Below are 24,913 nucleotides of genomic sequence, written 5' to 3' on the forward strand. Positions count from 1 at the left end.
AACCGAAGGCGACCGGAGCTGTGGGTCCGTAGGGTTGTCGATCTAATTATGTGATCATTAATCAGCTCCAAAGCGTGCGTGTGTGTGTATTCCCAGGAAGTCGGGCATCGTGACATTAATTTCGGCATTTAAGTACGTATAAGTTTTTTCGAAAGGTTCGTCCGCTCATTCGATGGATCATTCAACTTAAGCGCAGCAGAATAAATCTTCTCCCTTGAGCAAAAGCGACGAATCGCACAAAGGGGAAGAGCGAAAACATTAATCCACGCTTTGCATACACACGCCCTGGGAGAATGTGTACGCATATGGGGGCATCATAACAAAACATCATCCGTAACCGGTACCAGCGGAAGTAAGATTGAATGGAAATTGGGGTGAAAAAAAACCTTCACCAACAACAACAAAAAAAGCGCATACACACACACACACTTACACACATGTGCAATGCGACCCAGGGGTGATGGTCCTGTGGAGGAAAATCTGTCTTCTATCTCTGTAAGGGCACCAGACGAACACATGCACGTTTGGAGAGGAGTGCTTCATGTTTCGATCGTTCCCAATTATGCTTTCATCGAGCGCTGCGTGGATGGAGGAATATTAACATGTGCCCTTGGGGAGGTGCAAGATACGAGAAGGAGGATATTGGCGGAGCGAATCGAGAAAAAATAGAATGGCAGAGAGCAAAAGTAACTTTTTTGTGCGTTAATGTATGCAAACGCACCTTCACTGCGAGAAACTTGAGTAGAAGGATGGAATTACCAAAAGTGAAGCCAGGGTGAGGATAAAAGGATAAGATTGTAGTGAAATCTGACCGATGTGGCTGATGATGCTCGGACGAAATAATCAAACGAAGTCTGATAATAACATATAAGAAGCAAAATGGATTCATTACCCGTTTCAGATGCTTTCTATCTGCTTAGAGCGAGTAATTAAAATCAAATCTGTTTGCGTCCTGTGCGACACTTTCGCAAAGATGTTGTTGTATTAAGTCCTAATGTCTAATTATGATAAGAATATCTATATCGTATGCCACCAAAGAACAGATGGCTATCTCCAGTTTTCCCAAAAAGGTCCGAACTCGACCTCTTAATCTTATGCGATCGTCGAAGATCGTCTCTTTGCCCTTTTCTCTCTCCTCCGTCGGTATCCAAATTGATCATCATCATCGCCATCGACCGCTAACAACTACCCGGTCAACGCGTTCACGATCAAAAACGTTTGCCGACCTGTGGTTTGCTCTCCTCTGCCTGCCACTGGCTGTCGTCCGCCACTTTTCTTGAAGCGGAGTTTGTTGTTGAACGGCACGAAGAGAAGCGGACAGTTAGTGGGCTCCAATCTTGCTGGCCCTGTTTCTAGAGGATCCTGTGATGGGCAGGGGAAAGACTGCCTAAAAAGAGAGGGATTAATAAATGGAGCGATCGAGAGCGAAACAAGTGAGAGCAAGAGAGAACAAATGGGAGTACGATCAGTGATCGGTAATACATTTTTCTGTTCAATGCCGATTATGAAAAGATTAATTACAAATTACAATATTCATAATATTTAGATAGACAACATGTATTTCAAAATTCCTTTGAAATTGGTACCTTACTCTAGAAACTACACATTTAGTTCCAAAAGTTGAAATTTCAAACCAAGGAAAGTAATTATAATGGTTTGGGATATGTTATGCAACAAGAAAGTATTTTAATTATTTACTTACTAGAAAGGATGGTCTATTTGCCCTTAAAATCCCTTTTCGTATTGCTGATAATTCAACGATCCTTTGACGACCCCTGCGCGCCATGTTGAGGATCATGTGCAAATTTGCTGAGAATCATCCCTTGCGCGCGTTCTCTTTCTGTCTCTCTCTCTCCCGCACCATTTTCTCAACAACCATGCTTGAAAGGGGGAGAATGGCAGCCTGTTCGTGTTAGTGTTGGCGGGAACACCCGCACGGTGCGAGGAAACAATCAGTCTGAGAGAAAGAGTCCGCGCCGAACGGTAAGCAAGTAAGAGTGAGAAGGGAGAGAGAGCGCGAGAGAGTGAGCAAAACGCCAATCAAACGGGAGAGCGATGGCGATCGAAGGAATGGCGCTGTTTCGGGATGGTGTTTTATTCGAAAAACCAGTTTTCAGTTGTACCTTTACGCGTGCTCCGATCGGGCTAGTTTTCTCCGGGAGTGTGTGCGTTCGTTGCGTCCGTTTGATGTTGTTGCAGCCAGTACACCAGACAAACCGAACAGTCAGCAGCAGCAGCAGCAGCAGCAATAGCAGTAAAAGAGGTTAGAATTAAATTACCCAAACGGAGATCCTGTGTTGCCTTGGTTACTTGTTTTCCCCCTTCTGGTTTTACTGTATCCGTGCGTGTGTGTGACTCTCGAACGTTGACGATGACGATGTGCTGTGGCTTTGTGTGCTGTGTAGAATTGTGAGTGAGTGCATTTTTGTTTGATGTTTTGTGAAGGTGAATGCTTGAAAAATCCGCCAACATCCCAACGCGCAGAAGTTTAGCAACATCTGTGCAAAACGTTTCGTTTTAAAGGCTACATTGCGTGGGGTGTACGTACTGGGGGCGACTCCTCAAGGGGGACTGTCTCGAGTACGGAAAGTGCAGCTGGCCACTAGAGTGCCTGTAAGCTTGTGCGTGTGTGTACGTGTCGTGTTGTTTAATTCAGTGCTGCACATTCATTTGATAATGTGCTACATTGAAAACGACAGACACCTCCGAGTTTTATTACCAAACGAATCATTCCGGCCGTCCGCATTCCAAGTGTTATTGTTCTAGATTCTTAATTAAATCAGCTAATTAAGCGCGAGAAGAAGGATTGTGCGATGTCCATGTCCATAAACTAATAGTTGACACCGGGCCAGGGGTACCGGTACCGTTACCAGCACGGGCATCGACTATTAACTGGACCAGTTTTTCATCTCCACCCGGGGCCCTTCCTTTACTGCCCATTTCAGTGAAAGTCGTAGAATGTTAAAACGAAACGATTCTTGAACCGTTCACACGCTCGTATGGCTTCCCGATCTTCCTGTGCGACACACACATACACACATACACCGACATTATGTCGAGAGTTCACCCTGGGATTGGCTCGGACAACAGAACAGAAGTTTGCCAAGCGGCCTGAGATGCTTTTCCATCTTTGCTTCCTACTACTCCCGCTCCGCACTCTATTGTACCTCCTTCAACCGTCGGGGACGTAAGGAATGTCGGCTAGAAAACACTCAATCACTGGGGCAACCAGCAAACTTCTAGCCGAAAAGGGATGAGGAAGAAAAATCAACAATATGTACTGTGGGCCATACCCACACACACATGGGTTTTTGGACAGCATCTTCATTCCATCTACTGACGACTACCTGCACAAAGCGATCGAAGAAAATGTTTACGTTCCGAACGCATCCCTTTAACTATCTTCCTTTTAGGTTTCGGGCATCTTGCAAACAGTGATTTTCTGATGTAATCGTTGTTCGATGCCTTGGGTGACTGGGTAAAGTGTAAAGCAATGCTCAAGGTAAGCTCCAGTGATGTACCGTTGTGATTATGGACAATAATTTCCAAAGCAAACAGTGCAATCGTTGTTATGTGGACGTGGTGTAATCATAAAACTACCAAAAAAAGTGTCATCAAAACCCATGAATCCGGCGTCTTCTGGCTCTGGGTGATCGCAGCAAGCGCTATGGTCCCCCACAAAAAAGACCCCGATCAAGCAAGCACAAAGCGCAGGCCGTGCCCTGAACAACAGGTCCCTCTCGACTCATTGTGCATGATTGTGCGTGTGTGTGTTTCCAATTTTTTTTTTTGGTGAAAGCAAACGCACCGGCATCATCGATTGCAATCCACTCTCCCCCCCCAGCTTTCCCCACATCCAAAAAAGTTGACGAAAGTGTGGAACATAAAATACGTTGGCTGCAGCGTGTAAGGATGATGACCCGGACGCGATCGATCCGCATGTGCATTGGGAGCATGTTCCTGGGTGGAATTCCAGTTTTTTTGTAGTTGCTGCTTTCTTTGGTTTGTGAGTGTGTGTGTGTGTGTGTGTATTTTTGATTGGTTAACTGCACATGCTTTGTGTGTGTGTTCGGAGAATCTTGTCCCAGCGAACCCCAATGTGAATGTGCAGTTATTTATTGCCTTTAGGGGCCCCGGGTGTCATCTTCAGGTACTTTCGGTTCTGCAGCATCATGGGTTGCTTGGACTCTTTTTTTTTGTTGGTTGGTGATCCTTTCTTCCCATTGATTGTCTCTTGATATGTTACAGTGTGTGTGTGTGTGCCAGTGCAACATGTGACCAAACCATTATTATTGTGACGATCACGTACACTCCGGAAGGACACCCGTGATGATGACCTGACGGGATCGTCGACATGGTGTTGGGCCAGTTCGTGGAAGGGACAATTTGAGCAACTTCTGCTACGTGGGAAACCAAGCTGGGACAGTGGGACTGGTTTTTTTCCCTTCGTTGGGTGTTCATTTATTGTAATCAGTTTTGGCAAGCTGAATTTCCGCCCTTGTGAAGAATGACTTGTGTCTGGAGTATGCTTTAATACAATAGCTGTCACTTTGGTTTCCTTTTTACATTTGAATACATCCAATTTTTTCTTTCAATTTCAAAGTTCTTGTTGAAGTAGAAGCAGCTAGAATGTGAATGTAATGCTTTAAACGCAGTACTATCCAACTCTAATCGACCCTCTATCTGAGAATGTTTCAAGAGGGCAGAAGTAGTTTAAAGCAACTTCTCATAAAAGGATCTCCAGAATATAAAACTCGCCTGTAATCGTTTCTCAAGCAGTTGAAGTACTCCAGATGGCGTTAGCAAGGGTACTACTTATGAGAATAATGTATAAATAATCTTGTTCTAGCTGCTGATAGCAATACAGATGGCTTCATTACAACAGATACAACCCGCGTTAAAAGCCTTACTAACGATCCTGTCACTGTATAGATTTCAAGCCCGAACCACGAGTACGACGACATCTGTGGTTGGCAGTGATTGAGAGTTTGTGATTTCCATCCATTTGCTCTGGATACCGTTAATGTGCCTACGATAAGAAAGGGGTTATGCCTTTTCAACACAGCATTAGCCCCGTTTGACATTAAACTGCCTTTAACTGCGGCACCACATTTGAGTAGGATAACAAAAATGTGGAAATCTCGAAAAACAGAGCCCACTTATAGCAAGTAAACCAGCTGCCCGTATCTCGGTCCCTCTGGTTGGTAATGGGAATATGGGTCTCGATTTTTAAAATAACTCACAACCAGGAAAAGCAGACAGGACAGCGTCTGGTCACGCTGTGTACGCTTTATCACACACTTAAATGAGTCGGAAAATTAACCACACTATCGATCGAGCTTGGTGCATTTCTTGCAATCACAGAAAAACCTGCAGCACAAAAAACACACTTGTTTGCCTGTTTGCATCTTTGATAACTATGGCAGCGCCCTATCTGCACTCTCTCTCTCCCTTAACGGTCCGTATAAAACCACAAATTAGGGGCTACTTGATTGCAATTATGGATAAAGGGCGTGCTGGACGGCAGTAGGCGGTGGCCGGCCGGTAAAGATGTGAAGATATGAAGATATGATGCGTCAGTTATGTTGCCTATAATGATGATCATTAAGTGTGAAACGTGAGGGACACGCGGGACACGGAGAAGAACGGCGTCGTGGTACGTCGCCTGTTGCGTGCCAGAGAGTCCCAACGTTCTTCAATTGCATAAGAAAATTCTTATTCTTTCTTTGCTTCGTGCATTTTTTTTCATGTGCATTTTCCGTACCCCTTACAGATCAACTCTGGTGCAGCTGGTCAGATTGCATTATGTCGGTGGTGGTGAAAAACGAACGAAAGCCACAAACTGTTTCGATGCATTCGCCTTTTTGTTGCTGTTGCTTTGTTTGCAGTAGAATTGTTTGCGCTTGTTGGCAAAAAACTGCCATCACGGGGATTATTTAGGGGACCTGTGATGAGGAGAGGACTGGAACTGCATTTAATGACCACAAAAGTGGCATTGTGGATGGATGGGGAGTTTTTTTTCTCTACTCAACTACAAACCGGAACCGGGAGGCGGTGGGCTGGAATTAGTGCAGCTGTTTTTGCTCTCATCCCCTTTCTCTCAAATTAATCACCCAACGCCACATTGTTGTGCGTGTATCCATCGCACCTCCATTTTAGGACTGCAAGAACTACTGTGAAAAGTGTTGCAAATGTGGACAGTTGGTTCATTTTTTCTTTGCCTCCACCACCATACTTATCACAACTCTCTGCAGTCTTACGCAACGAAAGTAGCTGGGAGCACAATTATCATCGGCCAGCGCGATCCTCATAATCACTTGCCGTGGCGCAGTTTGTCTGTCGAGATAATGAGCAGAACGAGAGCGGTCCCGGTGTAGAAGGTGTCGTCTAGTGCTGGCCCGGGTTTGATGCATGCCGGTTTTATTCCCGTCTGGTGCTGCGGCTCTAGCACCGGCCATACCAGCACGCAGCCGCACGCAGTGGAACGTGCAGGAACGTCACATTTAAATATGAAAATAATTCCAACTGCTACCGGGCGAGTGTGCGTGTGCGATCGTCGTACGGTGATCGTCGTGGGATGCAGCAAGGTGCAAGAAAGGGAGTTCATTTGTGCAGTGGAGTAAATCGCACAGCCACACAGTCATACATATATATTCTGCCTCCTTATATTAGATCTGGTGCCTGAGACGATCGTAGTCGAGTTGAGATTACGTTAAGGTTTGAGTATTTGGTGCAATTTGTTTGCAAAGCACATCATGAATGAATGAGAAATGATGCAGTTTTTTTATTACAATTTAAAGTAAAAACCCGGTTGCATAAGCTGGTTAGGCCTAGAGTACCCAATGTCAGAAGGTCCCACCGCTACAGTCGTTGCGAAATAATGGCTAAAAGGGGGGGGGGAGACTCTGTTCTTGTTCTTACGTACTCGCTGTATCTTTTTTTATCGTTTCCTTCCACTCTTGTTCCCGGTCTTGTTGTATGTTTCAAACATGACGACAAGCGTCCCGGACAAGTTGCACCACCGTGTTGCCAGTTGCAGGCAGATGAAGTTGCTCCCGATGTTCCAGAATTGGAAAGAGATGGGGTCGCTGCCGGGTTTTTGATGGATGGGATGGCAGTGCCGGTGGAAGCCGGTTTTGCTAAATTACCACAACAAACATTACGCGTGCAGTCGCGCGCTGTAAGGCGTTCGTTGGCCTTCGTGAGGGTGATCACTCTTGAGCAGAGGTCAGGGATGGGTAGCTCAAGCAAGGCGGGGAAAGATATATTGGAAATTTGTGGAAGTTTTAAGAGAAGGAAAAACACATAAATTTAGTTAACAAAGTGTAAAAAAATATTACAATATTTGCTTGAGCTACTAAAATCGAATCCGAGCCACAAAAAGTTGCTCATCCCTGGCACCGCGATCGCTGCCAGAACAGCTCGTGCATTGCAAGCATAACTCTCGCCCGCAAACCTGTGTTCGCCCGTTATGATTATGTTTCCTGCGAGGCGAGCCTAGTTAATTTATTTGTCGCCGATAGGGTCGCACGGGTTTAGCAGCTTGTAGTCTATTTTTTGCTCTCCTGTGCAAAACGTTGGCGACAGGCATAACAAGCGACGGGAGCTGTATGTTTAAACGCTACCGAAGGTGCTTATCTCGCCTGTCATTTTGGGGGCACAATCCGACATCTGACGGGCGGCATTCCGAGCGGAATAACCGAAGCCGATAACAACAGCTGCTAATTTGCAAAGGGGTTTGCGTTTTTTGATGGATCAGCAAAAAGTGTTACAGAAACAGGAAGGAGAGTGGTTGTAAAAAAAAAACAAGAACGACAGGAAGCATTACTCTAATAATTCAACCAGCAGCGGTAATGTGTCATACAATATTGTGTGTTTTTTCTTGATGCGTTTAACCCGCAGAATAGAGCTCAAGACACAAGAGGGGCGACCGTACTTGACAAGACGGGCAGCAAGTACCGTGTGCATACCGTCGCATAACAATGGCCAATTGGGGAGAGTTTTTGGAAGATGACAGGCGAACAACTATGTATTTTTCATCAAGAGCATCAAAATCCATTCGAATATGGGAATAAAAACACAACTTATTGAATAAAGAATTAGTAGAATGGGTGAAAGACTTCAGTCACTATCTCGGAGAATCGTTTTACTGATCAAATTGGTCTGCAACTTGCTCCATAGGCCCACAGTCACTGTTTCAACTATTTGTCGCTGTCGCAAGCTTTCCAAAACTCCCCAACACTGGAAAAACAATGTTCGCACAGGTTGTCCGGCGATCATCGGCTCGTCAGCGATCTTCACCATCATCAACACAACGGTTAACGTTTCATCCGGATCGACGATTTTAAGTCGCGTCGGTCCCATTGAGCCGGATGATGGTAATTTTCATCGTTCAGGCAGAATCGAACCTGCGTCGAACATCAATTTGCCTCCTCCCACCCCCCCCTCCCCCCGCTTCACACGACCCAGTGGCATCAAAGACTATGCCCTTGCAAGGGCACTCTCCTCGCCCTATCCCTATGTATATAATTACCTGTCCCTGCACCACCAGCAGGACAACCACATGGGTGCTTAACTGCTTAAGAGATGCGCAACCGATCGACGTCCGATCGATTTCTGCCGTAAAATAGCTTAATAACGTTTACGGCCCCGGGGAGGATTGCGGCACCGAGGAAAATGTGTAACAACCCGTCAATAAAACCACTCCACTCCTCTTGAGGCCTTTAACGCCAACACAGAGGGTTCGCGTATTGGTGGCTCGTCGACAAGATGAATGACGGCGTTCGAGCCTGTCAAGACGCCTACCACGGTCTCACGCTTCGTACAGTGCGATCTTCTATCGGCCATTTTCGCCTAAGTGTAAGATATATTGTTCTACAAGGGTTTCATATGGGACGCAGTACACAATAAACTATCAGCCAACCTTACAAGGGACGAACCTTCACGTTCCGGGTTACGTGTAAGGGACAGTAATGAACCCAAACCCCACATGAAGGGACCTCTCGCTATAACAGCTACCTGTGGAAAATGGTGCTAAAACAAGGATCTTTTTTTCCAGCAGGTACAGGTAGACGTCCGTTTTGTGTCCCTCAATTAGCAGATTCTTTAAGTTCCTTCCAGTAGAAGGTTGCAGTAAACATGCCGCAGAGCAATAAAGGAGGTGCCGAAAAGTTATTCTTACGAAAAGAAACGTGTGTACTTGAGAAAATCGCTTTGAAGGTGTTTCATTGTTCGGCAGTTTGAGTTTAAAAAGTCTGAAGTGAAGTTCTCACAAGAACAAACATCAAATTCAACGCAACGGAACGATCGAATTGCATTAGGATGTTGGAAAAGATCGCAAAACTGTAAATATTACCCAAAATCGACAACGTTGCACAGCACTGGTTGGTGTAACGATTCAGTGCACCCTTTACCATCAAATGACCTACCCGCCGGGTACTGCCGCCAGAGTGCACGCGCGCGCTCACTAGCAAATGGGTCAAACTCAAAAGAGAGCAAAAAAAGGTTACAAGTCATATTGGTTTCACTGCGCGTTGCGCAATGCGCTGGCTGCTTACGATCTGTTTCGTGAGTTTAATTCAAGAGTTTTAATGTTAATGTCTCTCTCTCTCTCTCTCTCTCTCTCTCTCTCTCTCTCTCTCTCTCTCTCTCTCTCTCTCTCTCCATTGCATTCCAGCTCTCTTTTGAGGTGAAGGGTGCTCGGGTCCCGATGCACCGTGAAAGGCAACGGTCAAGCAACGATCGGACACGATGACGATACAGCAGCAACAGCCAAACAACAGCAGTGACGCGCTGCATCCATCGTCACAGGGTCAACCGCATCGTTATCATTTGCATCATGATCCGGCGTACAACATCATCACCGCCGAGGCCGATCTCGATTACACCAGTGACAACAGTGTAGCGGTACTGCAGCACCATCATCCCTCGGTGGTTCATCATCATCCTCACGCCCATCAGCAGCAGCAGCAGCAGCAGCAGCAGCAACACCACCATCACTACATGCCATCGAGCTCCAGTTCCTGTGATAATACCAAACAACCGACCCGGCTGGGTCCGGGTGGCGGCAACTCGAGTGCTGGTGGTTCCTGCGACGAGAATACGCCCAGCGTTTTGGATGTTAATCTTGACACGAAGAAGATTTCACTGTAAGTCCCACGGACGCCGATGTTGTTTGATTGATTTCTGTTTTCTTTCCCCCCCTCCCCTTCCCCCCACGTTCACGCTACTAAACTTTCCCCTTCCTGATGATTAAATACAACCTGCCCTTCCACAACTTGCTCGACCCCTATCTGAAATTGCCTCACTGTCTCTCCTTGCTCTCTGTAGTGCCCACAATGGCTCAAGACTGAACTCACCGGTTCGCTTCGGCGACGAGCGGAAGTATGGGAACAATCACAACCATCATCATCACCATCATCATCACCATCATGGGCACGCTGGTGGTGCGGGCCCCCACAGCCATCACATCGAGGTGTACAGCGACGGTACGCCCGGTCTCGAGACTAGCAAGCTGGAAGAGGAGATCTCCGAGGATGATCGGGGGCCACCGCTACCTCCCCGACCGGCACCCCGCGCTCGCACCACCGCCCAGCGGCTTGAAACGGGTAAGCAAAGAAGTCGGGACCCCTCTTTTGGCTACCGGCTCTCGCTCGGTCGCGATGACTCGGCACTGCTGTCCGTAGGAAGTAAGATAATTTGAACCAATTTTACCCCGTGTTGGGGCAGCGTTATTGGAGGAAGGGCGGGGAAGCTTGACTTTGTGTACCAACCTCGCACTACGGGTCGCAGGGAATTGATATTTCCAGGCTGCTGAAATGGAACGAATCGAAGTTGGGTTGCGATGGCTTCAAATTGAAATCGAAGGTGAGCGGAACTGAAACCCCCGGGGCACACCTGGGACTTGATCGTGAACTTTGAACATTGGGACAACTTGGGCTTTGGGGTTTAGATGGATTTGCAGGGTCGTGGTTTTGCATTTTACCTTTCCGCTCCATAAAAGTAAGGTATTGGTAATTTATGTGACCAAAGGCTAACCTAACAAGGAACATCTGGAATCAACAGTTGCTTGTACTTCTTTATTCGAGCAGAATGTAGCCGTATAGGCTGTAGAAAGATATAGCAAAAGAACAATGGGGGTTTTCGACTACTCATTTCATATACATCAGGGTGCCTAACAATGCATAAGGTGGTCCAGTGCTCCAGTAGTTATTTTGAACGACTTAACAACAGGCCCGTCGTAGGTTCAAGCCTCGTTTGGACCGTCCCTATGTAGCAAGTGACTGACAATTTGTCAGCGTGGCACTCTTAAGAACTCTCAAAAGCCTGTGTATAGACCGGCATGACCACGTAGGTCGTTAAGCCAAAAAGAAGAAATATAAGAAGAAGAAAAATAAAACGAGGAAAAGAAGAAGATTAGACAGAATTTTATTCGACAAGAAAGTTGTGCTAGCTATCAAATCCATAACATGCTACATAGTCGAATTCTGAAAAACGGATAAGATAAGTCTCAAGGTTAGGTAATTTAGCGAAGCGCTTGAGTCTTTAACCTCTGTCATAAAATAAAAGATGTTCAATCCTTAAATGTTACAAACAACAAAGTTGTCCGCAACAAACCTTTGCCATAGGCGCTTACAGGAATTTCCCGGAGTTATCATAGTTGTGGGACACTTCGTTGACTCGGGAAACGAACTTTAAGACATAGGAATTGAACTCTAGCATCCTTATTGAGCATATGCAATTGGAATTCCCAAGGAATCTGTCTAACAAAGGGTGCCATAAAGTCCAATTCCTTTCAAGTCCGTTCACTTCCAATAAGATATAATCAAGAGAGTGTCCCACAACTATGAGAAACCCAGATAAACCCTGTACTATATATACTCATTACTATATTTAGTAGGACCTATCATGCAGTGGCTTCTGTTTTAAATTATTTAATTTTGGCTCGGCTACAGGGCTACGCGAAGAAAATTCAAGGTTCCCTTTAGCTTCGATAAGGTCACTGCAAAGCCTACCAAGCTCCTATTCAAATAAGGGAGCAATGAATGTGCCATTAAATGACATATAACCAAGGCCAATAGTGAAGGAACTAATTCAAATACAAGGAATTAATAGGAAGAGGTCCAAGGAATCAACACCCCTGGAGCAGCTCTCGATTCCCCTGATTTGTTGGAATTTCTTGAACTCCACGGCTCTCAGAATTTTACGTCATTTGAAACCGTCAAATGAGACGAACTTTTTTGAAACGCTATTATTCATTCCCATCCATTCGTTAAACAAGCATGAGCTGCACAACCGTCACTTTGAATCCTTTTAACCCTCATCGAGTCGCATCACCGGCATCGTCCCACTTGTTTCGCTCCACTGTTTCGCCCAGGACCATTGCGCGGCACGTGACGGGCGGATCCTGCGCACACAAGCCAACCACACCATCCTTCCACCTCCGTCCACACAAAACAATCGCACCCTCTCTCTCTCTCTCTCTTTCTCACCTTGGTGTGGCATATGCATTGGTATGCATTGGTGGTGGCGAAACTGTTTTGCAGAAATGCCACAGCATCAAAACCAAGCATGACGAACCGTGCGGACGCGGGCCACGGGTCGACCAAACTAAGCAAGGACGACGACGACAAGTCAGCAAACTCATTTCGCCTGTCAAAAGTTTGGTGAACCGACTGGGTGTGTGTGTGTGTTCCCGTGTCCTACGCGAATGGGGGTGGTCTGTGCGCGGAAAGGAAGTAAACAGTTTTTATTCGCACTAGAATCGCTAGTGCCATCGTAGGAGAAAGGTGTTTGGTGAAGTTTTGCAAGCTGTTCGATGAAAACAGTGACAACACCCCTAACCTGTGTGTGTGCGCGACCGTGCTGGGGCTCGACCAGGCCCTACAACTAGAATGTGTTGATAAGAGGCAATGTGGGTGGGTGGTACCGTGTCCTACTGCTATAAGGGAGCGAGACACTGAAACCAAAGTCCCAAAACCAGTCCTATGGTTGTGTTAAGACCGCTCAACAGTAGATTGTGGAGGTGCGCGCGGAAACCCTCCTGCTGGCTACCATGTGGAGCTGTGTGTTTTGCAGCAATAGATGTGTGCATAGGCAGGAAAGAGCAGGCATGATTGTATAATACAACACAACGTGTGTCCAAAACAAACTAGTACAAAGTACAATAAACAGTATGCGGATTGTAGACGACAGGAAGAAGGTTCTCTTTGGAAGATTCCGCCATAGTTAAAACCGATAGTACAACAGCCAGCAACAATAGTAGTCGATAGTTTAGTGTAGTATAGTATTTGCTTCGTAAGCGTAGTTGCGAATCGTGAAAGAGTGTCCTGGCATCGAACGATGTGTTAGTACCTAAGTGTTAGTTAGTGGTGGAGCCTAGTTCAGGATTAGTTGTCGTACGTCGGAAAGTTTCCACAAGTGTTGCCCACCACCTGCCACAACCATGCACGGATATCCGTTCATGCAGGTCGTCCAGTACAGTGTGCCGACGTGCACGTGGGCCCCACCACCGGTAGAACCACCGCGTCCACCATCAGCCACAGCGGGTTAATATTCCAACACTGTCCTCCAGCCCAAAGTTTCTACTTCCAGTGCACCCCGCTGAGTGACATACGTCATCCGTACTGACTGAGTTTCCTGTTTTGTTTGTTCCCTTATCCTCAACAGCTTCCTCATCGTCCGGCGTGCGGAAGTACGTCATCTGGTGTCTGATATGTGGCGGCATCTCCAGCCTGCTCGGGGTGCTCTTTCTCGGCATCTACTTCCTGCTGCGATCGTACACCAGCACGGTCGGCTACTTCGAAACGGTGCCAACGTTCGTCCCTGCTACGCTGGTGAGTCATTCTTGCAGTCTTGTTGGAGTATGAATGAATTCTGACCTAATTTTTCATCTTCCCGTTCTTTCTCTGTAGCTCATGCTGACGGGTATCTGCATTATGAGTTTGGCGAGACGTCGCAACCGGTACAGCTACTTGGTAAGGAAGTTAGCTCTTCATACACTGGAAGTTCCCATGTCTAATTGAATGCTTTTTTTCCCCCTGCAGATAAAACTGTCTGGTGCGTGTGGGCTAGCGTCGGCTCTAACCTGCGCCCTGGTGACGGTCACCACGACCGTCCTGCACATGAGCCGGCTGCAGGTGTTGCGCGAGTGCGAGTACACGCAAAAGACGCGCACCTGCACCTGCTACTCGGTGACGGCCGACAAGCAGACGGAGTCGGGCGTGGACGATAGTGTCCGGTTCGTGTTCGACTCGACCTCCGACTGTGGCGTCGTGCATGGGGCACTGTACTCCTGCTTGCGGGCCGTCTTTGGCCTGTCGGTGGCGGGTGTGTTGGTGGCCGTGTTTAGCTGCATGCTCGTGTACCAGCTGCTGAGCCATGAGCGGAAAAAGATGTACTGGGAGCAGCTGGAGTTGCGATGTCGCTCGCTGTACTCGGGCCAACCGGGTGGTCCTCCCGGGTCGGTGCTACCGGCCGGTCCGGCCATGCTTGGTGGGGTCGGTGGCGGTGCTGGTCCGGGGCTTGGAGGAGGTGCAGGACGGGCGGGCAATTGTCGGTGCTGTGAGCAGTGCCATGCGCATCGGAGCGTACTGCCACCGTCGGCCTACCCGTGGGAAGGGGACGGTCGCTTCTGGACGCCGGGTCAGGCGGGCAACTTTTACTCGCCCAATCCGGGCGGGGAGGAACCGGGCGTCGGGGGTCGATTGAATGCGTCGAGCGGACGGCGTATGCCGGGCTGGAGCTGGCCCCGCATGCCCTGGCAGCGGAACGATACCGCGCAACGGTTGTCCCCGCACAGTCCCGACTCGCAGTACGGGTTTTCGAACCGGGCGGGAGTGACGGGACCGATGCTACCGGCCGGCGGTACCCTGCTCGGTGATCCGGGACAGCCGCGGTACAACGTGATCGATCAGCAGTACGGGATTTGGGGTCCACCGCCACCGTACAGCGACCCGAACAGTCCGGCCCGGCGTGGTCGCTATCAGTACATCCATCCGGCGCAGTGTGGCCCGCCGCTGCTAGATCCGACCAGTGGTGGTGGTGGCATGGCAGGTTCACCGCTTATGCAGCCGGGTGCCGCCGGACCAGGGATTGCCATGCTGGAGTGCCATCAGCACGCGGTGATGGGCGTGGACGTGCACGGCATCCCGCAGCAGTACGTCGGTGGAGGACCAGCGGCACTGAATGGGCAGAGCCAACAGCCACTTCCTTCCAATTATGGCCGGGGTGGAGGTGGTGGCGGCGGTACCGGAGGAGCCTCTTCCAGTGGGAGCAATCTCGGTGGCAGCAAACGGCTGCAACAGCAGACGACGACCAGCTACTGCAAACCACAGTCGAAGGAAGCGTACGAAAACACACCCTCCGATAGTGACGGTCCAGGGCGGGATCGGTTTTCCAACACACTGCCCGCACGCAAGGCGAAAAAACGGGTAGAGGCGGGCGCCAAGAGTATCGGACCAGCCAACAACAGCAACAGTCAGTCGACGGGTAGTGGGGGCGGTGGTGGCCGGGTGAATGTACAAAACGTGTTCGGTGCAAACGGTGGTCCCGGTTCGCTCGAAACGTCCGAGAACGAGTACAACGAACCGAACCTACCTCCTGCCACCGGAGGAGGAGCAGGTGTGGATGAGCCGGCACGGGGCTCCCCATCGCATGGGCTAGTGCACGTTGCCCCGCACGTCTCCCATCCACCGCGCAACCGGCGCCCAAAACTCCCCAACGCAGGCGGCATCGAGAACGGCGCCTTCCAGACGGTGGAAACGCTCGAGGCCGAGGCGGCCGGCGGTAAGCTGCTCGAGCCGACCGAGTCCGAGGTGTACTTTGCGGACGTGAGCAGCTGCTGCAACATGTCGGTCAAGAACGACAACTACTACGAAGATGCCAACCAAAGACGCAAAAAGGAGAAACAGCAGCAGCAGCAAGACCAAGCGGACGAGTACATCGCTCAGCGGTTTGGGAAGCGCGAGGCATCGGTGCGGAGCCGGCAACCGTTCCCCCAATCGGCGGTGCATGGCGGTGGGCTGGGTGAGAAGCCTCCCGTCATGCCGCGGTCGTCCCTGCTGCCGAAGGACCACTCCCGCCAGAGCATGTGCTCGATGGATTCGGGCGAGCGAACGGACTACACCGATCTGTCCCCTGCCACACCCAGTACAAACTTCCCATCGATCGGTGGTGGTCCGGCTGGTGGGAAATCGCACCAGCAGCAACAGCAACCGCAGCAAACCTCAGCGACCGATGGCAACTTTATCGCCTCCTACCCGTACTCGTCGAACGAGCAGAGCCAGGAGGCGCACCGGCGGTCGACGAAAAACCTGCACGACATCTTCCTGGCGCCCGACTCGCAGTACGAGGTAATGAAGGAATTGCATAGGTTTAAGTCGACACCACTAACGCTAACACCCTTCGAACCGCCGCCGGACGGTGGTCGCTCATCCACTTCGCTCTGCCAGGACCTGCCGCCGGGACCGTTTGGTGCGGGGACGTCGGCGTCGGCGGCGACGACGGCGACGGCGACGACAACGACCAGCAGCCATTCGACGAAGCCGAAATCGCCCAAGAATCTCAACATCACGCCAATTAAGCGGCAGAGCCTGGGCACGAACATCAGCTCGATCATCCAGAACCTGAGCGGCAGCGACGTGGGGTTGCTGTATCCGGAGGGACGGACCCATGGCGCGTACCATAGCGGGGGCGGTGGTATCGGCTCGTCGGACGGTTCTTCCTCCAACGGAGAGGGCACGATCGCGGTGACGGTGACGGGCAGTCGCCGGACGGCACCGGTGGACGTGAACGACAGCATTAGCAGCAACGAGGACAATGAGGATCATCCGTCGAGCGAGGGTGAGCGGAGACGGGCGGCCAGTGATCGGCGGTTGTGAGACGAAGTGTACGTGTGAGCATCGCTCACCGGCCCGGCTATCCTGCAGCTCGTGTAGATGTGGTCCTCTGCGGTCCGTACTCCGTGGAAGCTTCCCAAGGTCCAGGGAAGTTCATGAATGACGAAGCTTGTTTCAGAGTAGGATTCTTTATGCGGCTATGACAGACAGTGGCTATTCCAAGATTCGGTGCGATTCAAGCATTCAGCTCAACAAGCCCAACAGAGGCCAAGCTGCTTCAAGGAATTGTTGATTTCTGTTAGCAACTTTAAAGGCCAAGTGTACGCCCTCCAGCAGCATGCATCTACTTGACAACCTATCCATCCGGAACGATCGCGTCCCTCAGATCTAGGCAACGTAGGGGTTCTTTCCTCCAAAGTCCAGCCTGTTAATAGTCGTTAATCCCATCCCCAGTTAGGAGTTGTTAGGAACTTTTTTTTATTGGCACATAAAGACAAAATTAGGGCAGAGGATGTGATCGTCCGCGTACATGATCTCCCACGGTCATCAGTGTTTTTGTTTTGTTGTTTGCAGCAGCTTTAATACGTTCTCGTCTCGTTTAGAGCCACCAAACTAGCAAATTAGACTACAAATATTCAAAATACCCCAAATATTTCGTTCATACCCCTACGTCACGCGTCCCTGGTGTGCGTGGCAGGTATTAATATTTAGTGTAAATAGATGTACGCCCCTCACTCATTAGTAGACAGGAAACCGTTACATACACACTTAGCAGCATCCCGATGCTGACATTGCTGTTAACTAGGCAAAGCTTTATGCAATTTACTGTTTGTAGAAATTTCGTTTATACTCTGTCTTTACACTTCACGCGGGGTTGGTGGACTCCCCTTCCGTATCTCCCGCAATGATCGTGTGTTCCCCTTCCCGTAGAACCTTAAAACAGTGTAGTTAAGTTATCCTTAGTGGCGTTAGTGGAACAAAATGCACACACACAAATATACTAAAGTCGATCGGTCAGTGTGGGAAAGAATGGTAATAGAAGAAAAAAAGAACAAATCGCTCAAATAATAGTTTAATAGTTTAGCGCGTTTCCATCAGAGGGAGCCACACACACAACAAATATGTTGCCATGTACAAACGAATCCGCACTACTACTACTACTACCACTACTACTGCGACTACTGGACCGTATGGAGACTATTTGCTACTAGGTGTACGATAAATTTCGCCGGTGGGATTGAGTTCGCACCCGAAAGTGTCACTTCCGATGGTTTCTAGTTCTGTAGCAAGGTAATATTCTAACGTTTGCCAATCGACTCTTCACTGCAAAGAGCAGCAAGCAACAGACAAAAATACGTGTAAAATGTGTGTATGTGTGTAGGTGGTGCACCAGAAGCGAACAATCGCACGAACAAAGCAAAACGCGAAATAAATATTATGTATTCATTTGTTAGAAAAGAAATACAATGACACAAACACAAACCGAAACCGAGACCGAGAAATCCGCGCAAATGTGGTTAATAATAATAATAATAATAAAAATGATACGAAGACAGCCATATTGCGAAGAAAGAAGAAAAACGTGTTTCATGTTGATGTTTGCGTGCACACGCACACTCATTCATCGCTAGCACTGTGCAGCAGGGGTCGGCAAGTTTTTTAAGTAAAGTTTTCCGATAATGTTTCTCTTATTCTTCTATTTTATTAACACCACCATTACACTAACGTATAAAGAAAAAATGGTAATCTTGTTCTTCTTTTTGGCACAACAACCGATGTCGGTCATGGGTCACTGTACACGATCACGTCACTGTATGCCCTCCATTCTAGTAGGCTTGACTTTCAGTAATTTATGTATTCACCATAGCAGGAAAGTCAGTCCTACGTATGGGAGCGCATATGGGGCATTTTTTTACAATAATAAATATTGGTTTTCCTAAATCATCCAGTCGCCATAAAGTTGATGAAACTTTGACCAAGATTTTCATTTTTTCCGATTCCGACTCCGGCAAAATGGAACCACTTGATCCGTGATCCTGGAGTCGTAGTCATCCGGAGTCGTTCGGAGTCGTCCGGAGTCGTCCGGAGTCGTCCGGAGTCGTCCAGAGTCGTCCGGAGTCCGAGTCGTCCGGAGTCGTTCGGAGTTGTTCGGAGTCGTCCAGAGTCGTCCGGAGTCGTTCGGAATCGGAGTTGGTCGGAGTCAACAGGAGCCGTGTGGTATAATGTGCTTGTGATCAGACATTTCCTTTCGTTGTGTTTTTTGTCTTACACTTTGCGCGTGCACATCCTATACAAGCCGACCTCGGCCGACTCCAGATAACTCCGTTTGCAGCCGATTCTGGATGACTCGTGTCGACTCCGGACGATTCTGAACGACTACGGGCGACTCCAGACGACTCCAGACGACTCCGGGCCATTTCGGACGATTCCGAACGACTCCGGATATTGCAGCGCGGACCTACCTTCCGGAGTCGATTCCGAATTTATCGGAGCCGGATCGGAGTCAACTCCGGATTTTTGCCAACTTTACCAATCACTAGTGTAAACCATTCGTTTGGTCTTTGTTTGTTTGTTTGTTTGTAGAGACTTTGAGCCATTTGGCCTAATTCTAAGCTTGAAATCTCATCTTTTGGTCTTGGTTGAAGTGAGTCTTCGGGATGCTAAATCAACTAGAATTTAACGTGAAAAGTACTCAGGAAATATGTTTGAAAACATTCATTAGACTGTTTGCGTTTTTAACTAAGATTTTGGTCGCATTAGGGCATATTAGCATATTGTATTACAAAAGTTTACAGTTTTGCCGCTAACAGTGTTACTATGCACTAGCAAGAAATCACTGTGTACATGTACCAGTTGAGAAAAATAGTTTTTTTTAATTTAATTTATTTTTGAATAAAATAATAACAGTAAATCAATTAAAAGTTACTACATTTTTGTACTGAAATTAAACATTCTGTTCACAATCAAATGTAAGGAGTGCTTTTTTCTCGTTCTATAGCTTAGCCATTTGCCATAAATTTCTGCATTATAAATGCAAAAGTTATTCACCAAAATGAACATACTCTTCTTCTTAGCGTTTTACTGTTTTCGATTCAAGTACTTCCCGTTAGTATGGATTCGCTTGCTGCATTTCATTCATTCATTTCATACTTCTGTACTCTACAATCAAGGATTAAATGAGTATATTCAGTTCAATTAGTCCACAGGCTGGACTTAGCCGACCCCTGGTTTATAGCGATAAGTCTCTCAGTTTGATTTCGCAGAACGATTGAGAGATAGAAAGAGAGTTTTGCACATTCGCAAAAGCGTCCGCGCGTATGCGTGCTGTGGACCAGCTTATATTTGGGGAGCATTCACGAAGCAGTCTCATCGCCACGGACAATCTCCACAACAAACAGCCAGTCAAGAGAAACCCATTCAACAAACGGTGTGTGTGTGTGGTGCATTCAATGTCCGGCAGTGAAACAAAACAGGGCGATATATTGTGCATTGGCGAAATCTTCGAATCGATCGCCGGTAAAGATGAGCAGACATTGGCCCGTACCCTGGAACGATCGTCCATCAAAACCATGCTGTTGTTCGAATCTGTGTACGGCATTTCCCCACTGCTGCACTGCGCGCGGACCGGCGACATGAGTCATCTCGGATTGGTGCGCTGTCTGCTGAAGAGTGGCTTGTGTGATAGTGAGACGGTTGATAGCAAGGGTCGTACAGTGCTGGCCGGCTTAGTGGGGGCACATGCGCAAACCGAACGCACTGCTGCTGTCGGCTATCTCGAGCGGATGATCGAAATCGTCATCGAAGGAGCCGACGACTCCACCGCCTGCTATAGGATGCTGAAGCACAACTCCTTACCACTGTTTAAAGCGTTTCTTTCGCTCAAGCAGTACGACGAGGGTCGGCTGTTCGAATGCCTTACCTGCGCACTAACGAAGCTAAGAGTAAAACTGTTCATTTTAGCGGTGGATTTGGAACTTTTTGTCCTCGGCATACTAGCTGACTATGAGTTTCGGCATTTCTCGGGCAATTGGACGGGCGGTCGCGGTAAAACGGTTGACGAATGGAAGGCTCAAGCTGGGGTTGTGATCGACTGCTGGTCCGTGATTGGGAAGAGGTACGATAATGCGTCGTGTAACGATATTGATAACCGGTTGTTGCATCGATTGCTGGTGATACATAACCACCTGTACTTTCTGCACTACCTAAACCAAAACCATCAAAGAAAATTCCTCGAACATCTGAGGCTGCGTGAGGTAATATTTTGTTTGGCCGTGTTTTGGAACACTCTGGTAAATCCACCTAACTTTGTCATTTACCGATTCAGCGTCAACAAACGCATCGTGATGGAATTTGTCCGTATGATTGCATTTCAGTTGGTGAAGGTAAAACGCTTTCTCGAGCAGACGGAGCAGAAGTTAAGGGAGATAATTGGCGAATGCCAAAGTACGATAGTCCACAAAAAAGAATCGTTGATCGAGGAGTTGATGGAGAAAATGAAGATATCATGTAAAGTGACCATATACCAACAGTATGAAGCGAAAAGGATCGCAATCGGAAGTTGCAACCAAAATCCTGACACGCTCATAATAGAAATGATAAAAAGAATAAGGAAGGAAGATTACGAATGGGCAAATTCAAAGTCACACGAGCTAAAAGCACTTCAACAAAGGCAGAAACAATGGCTCATTGAACAATTCGAGGGCAGGTTGAAGTGCATCAAGCAGCCGCAAAACGTTGCCGATCGTATATTGGCAGAATTGAAACGGAACCCAGTGGGCAGAATTGCTGCTACAATCGTAGCAAGCGAATCGTTCGATTTAGAGCATTTGATGCGAGGGAAAGATCGACGCACCAGGCGCAAGCTGATTAAATGTTACGGCCAGTTGAGGCAACTGTACTCACTACACAAAATCTACATCGTCTTCTCACACGTGTCCAGAGTGCAACCAGCCAACGTGGAAACGTTTCAGGACTGCTTAAAGCGCACCGTCATGACGCTGGGTGAGATGCTGAAAAACACCAAAAGTACCCCGAACATGCCAAACGGTCGGCTGAAGCAGGCCATGGGATGCATGATTACGCGCCGGTTCGCAGACATCGTCATTTCCTTGCGCAACAGCTATGCGCGACCATTTTCCCTCTCACAGTTGCTGATTGACGCAAATTTGGAACGGCGAGTGTATAGCTCTCTTCCCCAACAGACAGTCGTCATAAGGATGGTAATGAATCTGCTCTTTGTCGTGCAGATGGCAGAGGTGCGGCGCAGCTTCTACGGGATGTTGATGCGGTGCGGTTCGCTAGATGCGTTACGATCGCTACTGATCTATACTAGCAAGCAGGATGTGTTTTCTACCCCGATACAGACAGTTTTCGGGCAGGTTACGCAGTATTTTGCCAAAGCAAAGGGGCTGTTGGCGGAACTGAGTGAAAATCCTGTTGGTAATACGGTTGAGTTCTCACAGCTAGAGGACCAATTCCAAGTCCAGTGTGGTATTGTGGATGAGGTGAAGGCGATGCTAGCAGCCGAAAAAGTGCTCGATTACGAGAGCTTGCACCAAAAGTGCATTTCGTGCAACGATCTACCAACAATACGGAGGCTGCTGCACTCGAAGATTAATGCGTACCGGCCGAATGCGGTGCTGGAAAGCATTGGCAACAGATGGAACGGCAATGGCTCGAGCATATTGCGCGTCCCCGGGATGGTTGTTCGACTATCAGGTATCGATACCGAACTTGTGTGTAATGAGCTTGCGCGGATTGTTGATGCTACTAGAGAGGCGAAAACATCTTATAAAAACCATACAAGCCAACTGATCGAAGATCTTAACATAAGTGAAGAAGTCGACGATGTCGAGGGTGTTGAACAGCTAACTGAGCTGCTAGCTCCGTACTACGAGAACATATTCTTGCTGGACAAAAAGTGGAGCGTGCTGAGGTCATTCTGTAAACAGCGACGCTTACCATGGAATGAAACGGATGCACAAAGGCTGCGCCAGCGGGACGAGCAACAGCTGCAGGCAATGTACGACGAGCGCCACCGCAAACTGCAAACGATTCTGGCCCGGCCAGACTTTCGACAGGTGGATCCGGTGCGACGGAATATCATCGTACAGGAAGACATGAATGCTACGCTCGAGCAGCTGCAGCTAGAGCTGTGTGCAATACTGACCGCGGTTGGATACTTTGGCACCAGCTTTCAGCGCATCAAACAGGGCATACCGTTGATACAGGGCAGAAACTATCGGAACCTGCTGGCGCACGATTCGCTCTCCTACAACATGCTCTCCGACAGTGGGGACGTGAAAAAGACAGTCAATGCCTTGGTGTTTAACAGGCTGCAGATTCGGTTATTTGAAAGCAAGCAAAACGAATCGATCGAGCTTCGCTTACCCTCACTAGAGAATATGTATCAATGGGTGGAGGAGCAACAGCAGCTCCTAGCATGTGTGCTTGCTGATGATCTTACCCAGACACATGCGATGATGCGATCCGGTGGAGAGATTAAGGGTTATTTTTGCTTCACACCGGATGTAGCGCAGTATTCGGCTGCATACTATTCCATAGGCCACAAAATAAAAGCATACTGTGCTCTTGCTCCATCCCTGGCATTATTGTTTGATCGCTATTTTCCGTTTTCGGCAAATACTGAGTAATGACGCGGCATAACTTGTGATAGAGCGACTTTGAGTTTGACTCAAGTTCGTTGTAGAAGTCATGTCGTTTTTAAACAAAAAACTGTTTTTATTTCACACAAAACACATAAGGCAAGCACGATCGGGCTCTCTTGAAATTAGGTGGCCAACACAGGGATTGGTAACACAGGGTTTCGATGATAATGCCTGAACTCACCAGGACCCTATGCTAAATTTGTGGCACGTTTCCCGAACATTTACAGCTAGACCTGGACATGCGGTTTAACAAATTGTTGATACGTACGTGTGTACATCAGCATACGAAAGATTCAGGAAAGTGTCCCATAGCCTTAAAACAAAGCGAGAAACCCTGTAAAAGATATACAACAAATAACAATATCGCACATTATACTAGAAACAAACTGATCGGATATCATTTTAAACATTAAAGGTGCTACAATAAAATAAATGGTTGATCTTAGCACTTTGGCAAGCTTACTTAAGCTTTCTTCATAGTTGCCTTCTTTTTTTTGTTTCTAAGGATTTACTGACATTTTACCATAATACATCAAGGCAAAATTCGAACCACTAGTTTCGTCCGAATTTGGAGTTGTCCGGAGTCGGCTGGAGTCGTTCGGTGTCATCCGGAGTCGTCCGGAGTCGTTCGGAGTCGTTCGGAGTCGTCTGGACTCGCCCGGAGTCGTTTGGAGTTGGAGTCGTCCGGAGTCGGCCGGAGTCGATCAGAATCAAAGTCTTTCGAAGTCGTTCAGAATCGATCGGAGTTGACCGGAATTGGAGTCGATTGGAGTCAACAGGAGCCATTGGATTCAACAGGTGCAATGTGCTTGTAAGCAGGCATTGCATTACATTGTGTTTTTTGTCTCTTACTTTGCTAGTGCACTTCGTATACAGGTCTTTGTTTCGAAGGCCGACTCCAGACGACACCGAATCCGGATAACTCCGGGCGATTCCGGATGATTCCAAACGACTCCGGATAATGCTGGGCGGATCTAACTTTCCGAATTGGTTATGTAATTGTCGCAAGCAGATCGGAGTCGACTTCGGATTTTTGTCGACTTCTAACCCATCACTAAACATCACTAAGATGGTCGTACTGGGAAGATCGTCGATTTGCACAACAGTATTTTGGTTGAATGCATCTACAAGTGCTAGAGAAACAGCATCCAAGTCTCGTTGTCAGTAAGACCGTCATACTGTCGCAAGGTCGGAGTCGGAAACAAATCCGACCCGCGGGTGCAACGGGTTCAGGTGGACCCGAATGATGAGTAGTTGCGAGAAAGCATAAGCGACTCCGACCCGTTGGTGCAGCGAGTTCGGGTCGAGTAATAAAACCACATTGGATCGACCCGACCCGAACTCGCTGCACCAACGGGTCGGAGTCGCTTATGCTTTCTCGCAACTACCCGAATCGTTGCACTTACT

General features: G+C 48.1%; 2 protein-coding genes across 7 annotated transcripts; both read left to right on the top strand.

Annotated features, from left to right (window-relative positions):
- Positions 1 to 2,063: 2,063 nt before the first annotated feature.
- On the top strand, positions 2,064 to 18,383 carry LOC121592818. Of its 6 annotated transcripts, XM_041914630.1 has the most exons (7): positions 2,065 to 2,263; positions 9,677 to 10,148; positions 10,330 to 10,607; positions 13,669 to 13,835; positions 13,914 to 13,976; positions 14,046 to 16,352; positions 16,452 to 18,383. In XM_041914630.1, exons 2-7 carry the CDS (start codon positions 9,751 to 9,753, stop codon positions 16,878 to 16,880), a joined length of 3,642 nt encoding a protein of 1,213 aa, XP_041770564.1. In that variant the 5' UTR covers positions 2,065 to 2,263; positions 9,677 to 9,750; the 3' UTR covers positions 16,881 to 18,383. The 6 variants fall into 6 exon arrangements, with proteins under 6 accessions (XP_041770561.1, XP_041770564.1, XP_041770562.1 ...); XM_041914627.1 differs by having other exon boundaries at positions 2,064 to 2,263; positions 14,046 to 18,383; XM_041914628.1 differs by lacking the exon at positions 2,065 to 2,263 and adding an exon at positions 2,424 to 2,445 and having other exon boundaries at positions 14,046 to 18,383.
- Positions 18,384 to 20,175: 1,792 nt separating this feature from the next.
- Positions 20,176 to 24,028, top strand: LOC121594462. Its single transcript, XM_041917726.1, has 2 exons — positions 20,176 to 21,091; positions 21,212 to 24,028. Exons 1-2 carry the CDS (start codon positions 20,288 to 20,290, stop codon positions 23,489 to 23,491), a joined length of 3,084 nt encoding a protein of 1,027 aa, XP_041773660.1. The 5' UTR covers positions 20,176 to 20,287; the 3' UTR covers positions 23,492 to 24,028.
- The last annotated feature ends 885 nt before the right edge of the window (positions 24,029 to 24,913 follow it).

This window comes from Anopheles merus, chromosome 2L, assembly GCF_017562075.2.
Source record: "Anopheles merus strain MAF chromosome 2L, AmerM5.1, whole genome shotgun sequence".
In the NCBI taxonomy this organism is placed as follows: domain Eukaryota; kingdom Metazoa; phylum Arthropoda; class Insecta; order Diptera; family Culicidae; genus Anopheles; species Anopheles merus.